Source organism: Crocodylus porosus, unplaced genomic scaffold (genome assembly GCF_001723895.1).
Source record: "Crocodylus porosus isolate Cpor-Errol unplaced genomic scaffold, CroPor_comp1, whole genome shotgun sequence".
In the NCBI taxonomy this organism is placed as follows: Eukaryota; Metazoa; Chordata; order Crocodylia; family Crocodylidae; genus Crocodylus; species Crocodylus porosus.
Window position 1 is genome coordinate 102,712,450 of NW_017728931.1, and position 10,763 is coordinate 102,723,212.

Below are 10,763 nucleotides of genomic sequence, written 5' to 3' on the forward strand. Positions count from 1 at the left end.
GCAAATCACACCCCCAACACTGGGACAACATCAACACCCCTTCTACCCTGTCTCCCCTTCCACCTTGGTGGGAACCAAGGCCACCTCCTCCATTTACCTTCTTGTGAATTCTGCTCCCTGTTGTTCCCCGGCCAAACCCTAATTAAACAGCTGTTCCAAGCACCCTCATAGAAGGCAGATGACTGAAGGATCCTGCATCCCCCACCGTGCCCTGAAAAGATGACCGAAAGAGTTTATTTATTCAGCACAGGGAAAGACTATGGGCAGTAGTGGGTGTTAGTGTTCTACACCCGCCATGCCATACTACAGAAACAGGTGACATATAGAAAGGTCAAGTCAGGGACATGTGAAAAGACAAAGTGATAAGAACTGTTGTAAGTCAGGGGCCAGAAAGGGTTATCCCTACCTCCTTCGCTGTGGAGGAAACAGAAGTTCCACAAGAGAAAGCAAACACAGCTGGACTGTGCTAAAGCAAGGTTGTTCCAAGGTCAGGATCCTGGTGAGGTTTGCAGGTATCATTTGGCTGTTTAGTCCTTAATGACATTGCAAAGTCTGTGGCTGGAAAGCAGCTCTGACTCTCATAGCAGGAGCAGTCACTGTAATGAATGGTCAAGATCCCTTGAAGCCCCAGTCCCTTCAAGGAAAGCATATTCCCCCCTCCTCCCTCTATTCTTGCGAGGACACATAGCACCCCTCTGGTGGTCTAGAACCCGCTTCCCAAGGCTGAGGCTCAGTGGCTTGGGGCTTCTCACCTCCAAAGGCCCTCAAGCCCTAATCCTCCAGGGACCACCTCCCATCTGGGTGGCCTGGGAGATAATCCATCAGAGTTTCCCTGACCTGGACTCTCTGCCAGTTAGCCTGTCTTAGGAATGCATGTTCTGGGAAAGGCACACTATAGCTTGCCCCTGAGTGCTGCACTGTCTTGGTGCACTGGGTTTTGTTGGCATGCTGTGCCTCCTCTGCCTAAGCCTTGCTTAAGACTTCCTGCCTAGCCTTACAGATATTGTGCAGGACACAAGCAGTGGCATTAAGGAATGGCAGGTATGTACCGTGTTGAAAAAAAACAGATCCTCCATGTTGAAAAAAACAGTAGCCATGTTGAAGCACATGCTCAGATCCCTCCAGCTTGCCTTGAGGTTGCTGATGTGTGGAACTCATTGCCACCAGATGTTGTGAAGGCTGACAGTTTAGCAAGATGCAAAAAGGGCTTGGGCAGATTCTTGGATGAAAGGGGCATCAATAGTTATTGGGCATGGGAGTTAGGGACTCAGCCTCTGAATCAGAGCTTCTAGCCCTTAAATGCTGGAGGCTGCAAGTGACAGCAACAGTGGAAAAAACCCTGGTTATACCCAGTTCACTCTCCCTTTTAGCATCCATTCTCTGCCACTGTGTGCCAAAAGATACTTGTCAAGTTGGCCTATGGTCTGACCCAGTAAATGGCAGTTCTTATATTCTTATGCTATACCTGCTGAGGCAGCAGTGAAAGAGTTCTTGTTCGTGGTATAGGTTCACTGTACAAGACTTCATGAGCAAGGGAAGGAGGGCATAGGCCAGGTCCCCAGTGATGAGAGGTCAGATAAGAACTGCATCAAACTTGCTGCTGGGGGTCCTGGAGGTGTGGTATCTACTCTTCACCATCTAGAGGGGGGTGACATTGTGGGAACTGCCCACTCAGCTGGCAAAAATGCAGGTGAAGTGGCCATAGTGGCTGATGATGCACTGCAACATGACAAAACTCCCCTTGCAATTGATGAACTCCAAATCACCTTGGGGCAGGCACAGCTGGAAAAGCCCATCAGGGCAGAAGCCAGAAATTACCTCCTGAAGGCTGACAAGGTAGATGAAGCTGTTTGCCAAGATGTCCTAGATGACCCCACACACCACCCAGACCATCATTTTGGCCACAGTCTTGCCCATGCCAAACTGGTTGGTGATGTAGCATAGATTGTCAGGGGTGGTGAGCTTCCAGATGGTGATGGCGACGTGCTTTCTTGGAGTCAGGGATGGGCTTAGGCTGATGTCCGGCCACTCAGTGTGTGTGGGGGGGGGGCCGGGGGGCAGCTCAGCAATGATGTCCATGAAGTTCTGCAGCCCCTGTTCATCATCCCAGATGCCCAGGATGATGAGCTCCCACTAGTTGTTGCTGTCCCCAAATCACCATTCAGTGGTCTGGAGGTGCTGCCATTGCACCCCAGAGTCAGTGGCATCTAGGGAAGGCCTTGGTTTTGTCAGCCAGGTGGAAGTAGTTGGCCAATTCCAGGGCACTTAGTGGCCATAGACTTAGAGTACAGTAAGAGGCCCCATGTAGGAACTAGGTGCCTTGTTCTAAGCTAAAAGATGTATGCCAGCATGATCATCTCCCAGGTTATCTGTACACTGACACATGTCCTGTGTTACAGCCTCCAGTAAGAGTTGCACAGGGAAACAAGAAGAATTATGTGCAAGTGACAGGGATCCATAGCAGGATGAGAGCAGAGAAAATGATGCACTTGCAAGTAACAGAAGAGGGCTCACGCTCAGGGTCTCTCCCTGGGAGCCACAAAATACAGAGGGAAGAAGGAAAGAGTTACTATGGGCAGAAGTTCCCTGGAAGGACAGTGTTTCCAGTGGCAGCCAACCAGATCAGGGTTGGCTTGCATGTTCAGTTGCTCTCAGCAATTTCTGGTAGACTTTCACCAGCACAAACTCCCTGCATGCTTCCTCCCCTGAATGCTTGCATGGTGCTCTATCAATAGGGGTTTAGGCTACTCAGACTAAACCATGAAGCTTAGACCAGTTCATTTGAACACTTGTATGAACCCTGAAATAAACCAGAGAAAAGGTGCAGTCTTTATGGGACAGACCTACCTGAGAAACACCATTTTAACAAGGCCAGGATAACTACATTCCAAGATGGATTTCATACCTCCCATAATCTAGGACTGCTTGCATCCACCTTCATGTCCAATGCTAACCTTGACATATCCCCATATTTATCCAAGTTCAGTTTACTTCCCTCTATTGAATAATTATTAAAATGATTAATAAAATTCAATGGATATTTTCCACGTAAACCTTGTAAATGCCTATATTGTTTGCTGTATGCTTTCTAACCTCAGCGGCTTGGGAAGAGTGACATGATTTTTTTTGTGTGAAGTGTAATACCACAAATTCTTCGCATTATGAAGCAACCCCCAAGAGGAAACGAGCAAGCTATGTGTAATTTCTTTTCAAAAAAGGCACATGCCTGGGGAAAATTCTTTTACTGTCAGTTAGATATATTACAGTTTTAAATATGTGCTGATTTTACATTCACGACCTTACATGATGTTTGCATCTGCAGCTTGTACTAGTTAACTATATATTTTAACATATGTATTAGTTATATATTATTACACACACACACACACACACTTTAACTATATGGTTTAACTAACTGTGGAAGTACAGTATGCTTCACAACAATGCATAAAGGCCAGGTACAGGCATTAGTTTTACTGGTACAGGCATTAGTTTTACTGGTATAAGTGATCAGAAAATGGTCTATACTTGCAACAGAACAAAAGTTTGGCACACACCGACTGGTTTAAAAATAGTAACGAACAGAACACATATTTGCCCTTTGGTGGGGGAGAGGTGCAAATATTAGACCGGGTTACACCAATCTAAACTACAGAAAAAAAACTGTGTAACTTAGATCAATTCTTCCTCGGGCTTTTTGAATGTCTGTACCTAGCCAACATGTTTAACATGCAAACTTTCAAAAAGGGGGAGAAAATATTTTTGAAGCCTATACCAAAAAGTAATCCTGCCCAGACTAAATTATGTCATACTGGGTGCATGTGCACTTATGTCTACATGTGCACATTTGCTGCGCAGTAGCCAAAATTACTGCATGGTACACATGCGTATCTACATGTTTATGTCCATGCTGTGCAGTAAATATAGCGACTTATGCTGACTTGAGCATAAATTTGATACCTGCATGATACAGGTATCACATTTACACCTGATTAAGTTACTGCATGTTAACATACATATAGATGCCTTACTGCACAGTAACACTGTGTGTGTGGACTAACATGGGACTAACTTTAGTTCCAAGTCAGTCAGTTCACGTACAGTGTCAATGAGCTTTAATGCCTGCATGTGTAGATTCCAGCCTATTGCCATTTACTGCGCAGTAAATTTAAATCAGCATAAATGCACGTGCAGATATGCCCACTATGATGCTTTCAACTGATAAAAGCTCTGCAGATGTGTTGCAGGATAGAGCCCAGTTCCGTTCTGATCAAACGTTTGGATAAAGGACTTCTTGTTCACAAATACGAGTAATACGGAATTCTATGTATTAACAGTTCTCCAGTGAAGAAGAACAGGCCTTTGTTAGCAAATCCGGCTCTTGCTTTGAAACACAGCATCACCACCTGCTCCATTGTCTGGAAAAAACCACGGTAAGAAAAAGGAAACAATGTTTTTCCGTAAACTATAATATAAATATGGGGGGTTGCAGTGGCTTCTTTCTTCTAATTAATGATCAGTCACATTACAGTCATTAACCAGGATCAAGGGCTACTATAGATTGTGTTTATATTTAAACTTTTATATTTTATTTACATGCAATATACCTAATAATTTGTCAAAATATTTGGTCAGATTCTCTGCTGGGTGTGAGGACACTGACTTCAGGAAAGCCCAGCTTACACCAGCTGAGGATCTGATTTTTTTATATATCTATAAACACACAAAGTTATTCTTGTATGTGCACATTTACACTCTTTTCTGCAGTACAGTCTTGCACTCCTTACTCATGTAAATCTCCCAGTTCAGTCAATCCAAGCTTTTGCCCAAGGAATGGCTGAACAATTGGATCCTCAGAATCAATACTGTGAGATGCTGGATATGTCCTGCAATGCAAGCACAACTTTAATTGAGTGACAGCAAGAGAAAAACCCTCAGCATCTTAGTTTGAAATGTCCTTACACGAAAGTACAGAGGAACAGAGTTTTTTCTTGGCTTCAGCTCAAGCATCAAACCCCTTTCTAGGAATTGGCTAGATAATTCATAAACAACAATATATATCTGTATTGATTAAACACTTCCAAGCAGTTACAAAGGCTGATAATCACACATTCAGTCTTCTTTTTACTGAGTAATATCTAAAAAACTACACAGTAATTATGACTGTTAAATTAAGATATAATTTATGATCCCGTAACTGTTACAAGCTTCAGTCTTGTTCACATAGACAATTCTGGCCAATTCTGGCCAATTCTGGCTAGTTTTACAACATTAGACATTAAACATTACTTTTCTGGCATCACTTCCTGTTTATTATTTCTCAGGAAGTTAGCTACAGGAAGAATAATTATATTGAATTTAACGGTTGTATATTTAATGACTTTGTGTTGGAGATTACTAAAATAATCTACTTTTGTCCTTGTGTTTGTTTTTTTTTTCCTTTGACCCTATTGCCATGTAGGGTCTATCTTATGTTGTGGATGATCCCAGCTTATCAATAAGCTGTTCAACAGCCACAAAGGTACCATTTATAAGTTTACCTCCAATTTGTAAGAACTAGCTACCCCTAACAAAATCTGTGGTAGTGACCATCAGTGTGGACTGTGCTGTTCTTTCCATTTCTTAACAACTGTTGAAGGACAGAGATGAGTCAAATTTTAGCCGCTGAAAATCTGAATTGTAATTTGAATTTTGTGATTTGAGTTCATCTCTGTGGCTATGTTCCAAATTATATATCTATGAAGGTGCATTACAGGAGGAAAAAAAATCAGAGATTTTCTGTCTTTGCACATGCACCAGGTGACATCATTTCAAAATTCAACAATTCCTGTTAAATTTCACTCTTACAGTTATTAGTGCCCCTCATAGTGACGGAATCACAGTGATGGAGAATCAAGCTTTTTCTGTGTGCGAGTCAAAGAACTGCTGGCTTTCCAGTAACATTTCTAGTGAGCTTTCACCACCAGACCCCCAAAATACAACATGTTAAGATGTGTCTAGCTGTTTAAAATAAATATAAAATTATACATGTATATAACTTGTATTTTTATTTCCACAGCATTACCTTGTAATTAAAATGCTCCAGTTGTTATCTGTCTTTTAGATACTGATGTGTCATCTCACAGGTGCTTATGTTTTTTACATGCTGTCTTTTTTAATGTTCGTATCTGATGTAAGTGTTAGGGAAAAATAGTACAGAATGTCTGGCTTTCTATGAACATTAAAATGTGGCTCACTTGACAAGATAGGGTGACTACACGTTATCTGTTCTATTGCAGGTAAATTCCTTTGGAGTGCTTTTGAGGCAAACTGTAGTAGAACTCATCTGGGGTGATTTGCTTTAGAAATCACTTTGCAGATGATTTTTTTACAAACACGTTTCCAGACTCTAGCCATAACTCCAGGCCAGGTTGAACTGTCATACAAGTCAATAGAAAGACTGCCATTGACTTTGAAACATAGATCCAACCCTGAAGTTTTCCCATCTCCTCTAATTATTCATGGTGGAAACCTTGAACATATTCCATTTCTTTTTTAACATGTTGCTGACTATTCAAAAATGTAGAAGCTGGATCATGTTTTATAGAATATGCATATAATTTTGCTTGCTTTTTCACCCACATTGGCAGACCTCTACTTTTCTAAGCCCAGATATACAGTCTGTTATATGAATCACATGACCAGCTTGTGCTTTTCCTAAAAGTAAGAGGAAAGGCTCTCTTTTGTATGTCCTCATCTACTGATAAGTATTCCCCAATCCTTTTAAGCCTCTACAGCAGAAGTCAAAGGCAATTTCATGCAAAGAAACATCTTTGGAATTTAAGGGCTTGAGGCTCCTTCTCATTGCCAGCATTTTAGGCCATTGCAATACAATTTCCTCTCTTGTCATCTCTTCTAAGAAGTGCATTTGGTGTCCTGTTGTAGTCCATAGCTTTCTTTCCTTTCCAAAACTGTATTTCTAAGGCCAAGAGTTGTATATTATGTAGGATATCTGTTTATCTGATATACAGATGGTTAGTTAATCACTCAAAGAAGAACTCTGGACTTTTTAACTTTTGATATTTTTGACAAGTATAATTGAATATTAAATTGAGTAATTATTATAATTTCAGAATATTACCAGTCTATATTAAAAGTTTGCTCAGCATCTCTCTTCAATAGAGCCCACTAATTGAATTCTATTTGGTTGCTCTGCAATAGTTTTAGGAAGCACAAAATTGTTTTCAATTTGAAAAAACTGACAGAGTTCTTGGCAAACATACTGGAAGCCACTATATAGAAGCTAAAGATGGCTATTAAGTAATTCTCTTTCTGCATTCTGTAGCCAGGCTGTAATCATATTTAAAGTCTTGTTTATGAATGATGTGTGCCCTGGAATCAATTTTCCAGCAAGTTACAGGGATAGTATTTTCCTCCCTGTATCATTTGAAATCATTACACTACTTCCTTCCACACGAAATGACACCTGATTATCCATGAGTCAAAGTGGGTCTGAAGGAAAGCAAACAGTAGTAGCATGTTGGAGAAGACAGTTCAATTTTTAGCAAATATTTAGCAATGTTAGTATAGTAGTAACAAAATTAAATGGCTATTTGTGTTTTCTCATAAATTATCAAGTGTACTTATCTTCTTCTAGCTATACTATATATCTTTGGGAAACCATGAATATATACAGAGTATTTCTGGGTATCTGAATGATATTCTGTATTAGTAGATCATTTCTTTAGGAAAGAAAATTAGTTTGCCTAAAAGTGAAAATGAAAATGCTGAGAACCAACAGTAATGAAGTAATTGGAATTGCATAGACTCTAAGGCAACCCAGAATATGATTCCCAAACCATTTTCAAACTAAACAGTTTTTCCACCAACAGCTGCAAATGTGAAAACAGCAATTGTCTCGGTGTACAGCATTTTGTTTCCATTTAGTCTTGGGCTGCTACCTTAAGACTACTGCATGCATTTTTATATATGTTGCTTTTGTTGAAAGCCATGACATCAAGTCACTCTTCTTGAAACAGTGAGAAACTGAATATCATAATATTATGAATACAGATTTGAAATCTTTATCAGAGTGAATCAAAAAGAATCAAAGTAAAAATGGGTATTAAGTGGATTTTCTGTGACACTGATCATGATAAGCCTATACCTTGCTGTCTAAGTAAAGATCCTATGAATAAAGACTAATTTTATTAAATTAAATTTTTATTTTCTAAACTGATTAAAATAAACTGATCCGTGATGTTTAGCCAAGATAAGTTTTCTATGGAATGTTTGGTATTTCTTTTAGCTTCTGACTCACTTTTTGATAAATGTAGATTTATTCCTGTATCTTGAAATACATTTTGAGTCATAATTTCTCATATGTATACCCAATGGAGCATCACATACTGGTACCAAGATCAAAATCAGCATTATTTTACTATATTTAAAATAGAAGTGTGGATTTCTTTCTTTTACAAATGTCACTTAGAGCATTTACAGAAGTATAATAAAAAAAAAGAACCCTACGGAATATCACTATATTTGTATTGTTAGGATTATACCTATTATGACCACCTGAATAAGGATTTACGTTCTGGTGAATGATTTTGTATTGCTGATAACTCAATAACTTCCTAGTTTGATCATTTTGACTCTTCATTTACAGTTTTAGTATATATTCAGCCCAGGCTGCTACAGATTGAAAACTGTAATCTAGACTTCATCCTCTCACTTTCCCAGGCTCTTTGATCATGTTAAATTAATCCTTTAAGCATGTCCTGATATGGGAGGGGTTGTTGATCAGAATAATATTCTCAGTGCTAATCATACTATGTTTGTGTGGTTGTGTTTCTGTGCATACACTTTTGCCACATTTTGGATTCCTGTGGACCAGAATCATGAATTTGTGGATGAACAAGCCTATGAAGAAAGCTGTATGGAGGTTTCCACAGTCAATCGGCCCTCAAGCCACAGTCCTTCTCTCTCTTCTCAACAAGGGGTTACCAGCACTTGCTGCTCACGCCGACATAAAAAGACATTCCGTATCCCAAACACCAATGTAACCGGCAGCCGTCAAGGAAGCGTACAAGAACTCAGCACCATCCAGATCAGATGTATGGAGCGAACACCTCTATCTAACAGGTATTTAAATTTTAACAGTGATTTGAGAGGTGGTTCTTTGGCTAACCCTTGTTCATTAGGGTAAGACACTGGCCCAGGTGGGTAAGATCAAGGAGCAGGCCAAGGTAAATCATTTGCCCAAAAATGGGGACCCCGATACCAGTGTCTGTGCACCAGTGTCTTCCTGAAAAATTAATGTTGAACAAATAAAAATACAAACCACAAAAAAAATAAAAAAGATCTTGTAATAGCTTATATGTATTGAAGTAGTACCTAGGGGTCAACAGCTGAAATTGAGGCTCAATTATAGTAGGCCCTGCACAAACAAACTAAGAGACAATATTTACTGGAAGAGTCTACAATTCACGTGTGGCAGACAAGGGGTGGGAGAAAAGGAATACTAGTCTCATTTTATAGACAAAATATAAAGAGACAGGAAGATTGTGACTTCCCCAAGTTCCCTCAGGGAATCTGTGGCAGAACTGAGAATTGAAAACAAATATGCCATGTCCCAGGCTAGTGCCCTAGTCATAAGGGTGTCATTCCTTTCTATGAATGCCTAGTGAATAAGAAAAACATGTTCCCTGGGTAGGAGAGTTATTAAAAATAAATAAATAAATGCAGGAGAAAAGGGTAGGAAGGAATTTATTTAACTTTCCTGCACCCGCACAAACGAAACCCTTGGCTCTAATGTTTACGTATACGGGTACAGCTTTGGAAAACATTGTGAAGGTCTTACTAGATGTAAAAGTATGTTGAAGGTGAATTACATACTTCCATTTTAAAAAGAATCTTTTTCCAGCATAGGTTGCTATAGGGATTGTCTTGTTAAGTGAACTTGTGAATAACTGTCAGGTGGGGAATTCACTTCCAGGAGCAGCTCAGAAGTTTGCTTAATTGCAGGTGGGGTATATTTCTTTTTGCTATTCTTCAGTGGAGTGACCCAATCACTGCAGGAACAGCATCCATACCCTCAGCCTTCAGGCTTAATTCTGTCTCAGTACAGCCTTTCTCCACTGGGGGACTTTTTTCATATCTTTCCAGTCATAGCACAAACATATAAGAATAATTTACAGATGAGGATATGGGAGTAAATCTCACACTTAATGGGCACATGTACATAAGACGTTTACTGTAGAGCTGCCTAATTAGTTCTGCAGTAAAATCTCAGCATCTACATGTATAGCCCTATTAGGCTGCAGGAAACTAATTTACTCTGCCATAAGTTAGTGGCATAACTCCTATGGTGGAGTTCTTTAGTGCACAGCAATGCGTGTGTACACACTGATGGGCCTGGTGGGTACACTTGGGTGCTTCAGTACAGGGGCTGCCTGCTGGCTATCCCCACATTGTTATACCCTTGTGCCCCATCCAGCCCCTCCACAGCATGTTGAGCCTGGTACATGATCTAGTGGGATAAGAATAGGACTGAGACTATTCCTCTCTTACTGTTTTGTGCAAGTCCTGGCACCATCTTTCCCCAATCCTTTCCTTCTTGCATTCTGCAGTTTGAGTCCATCAGAGAGAAGCAGGTAGTGTTTGGGTCACATAGGGGAATGCTTAAGTGACTCATCTAGGCCATGCAACAAAGGTTAAAGTGGGGAGGGAGGGTTCTGCTTCCTCTTGTGCACCGCAATTTAGGAGTGTGACTGTGGAGGAAG

At 40.4% G+C, this 10,763-nt stretch overlaps 1 protein-coding gene across 2 annotated transcripts in view; it reads left to right on the forward strand.

The window, feature by feature from the left end:
- KCND2 (potassium voltage-gated channel subfamily D member 2) overlaps nt 1–10,763 on the forward strand; it is a 481,391-nt gene that overhangs the window by 465,688 nt on the left and 4,940 nt on the right. The window contains exons 4-6 of one of the 2 annotated variants that reach the window (XM_019543431.1): nt 4,338–4,433; nt 5,462–5,521; nt 8,876–9,123. In XM_019543431.1, the coding sequence (XP_019398976.1) occupies nt 4,338–4,433; nt 5,462–5,521; nt 8,876–9,123 (404 nt within the window). The remainder of the gene's footprint in view (nt 1–4,337; nt 4,434–5,461; nt 5,522–8,875; nt 9,124–10,763) is intronic. The other variant, XM_019543432.1, reaches the window with a different exon arrangement.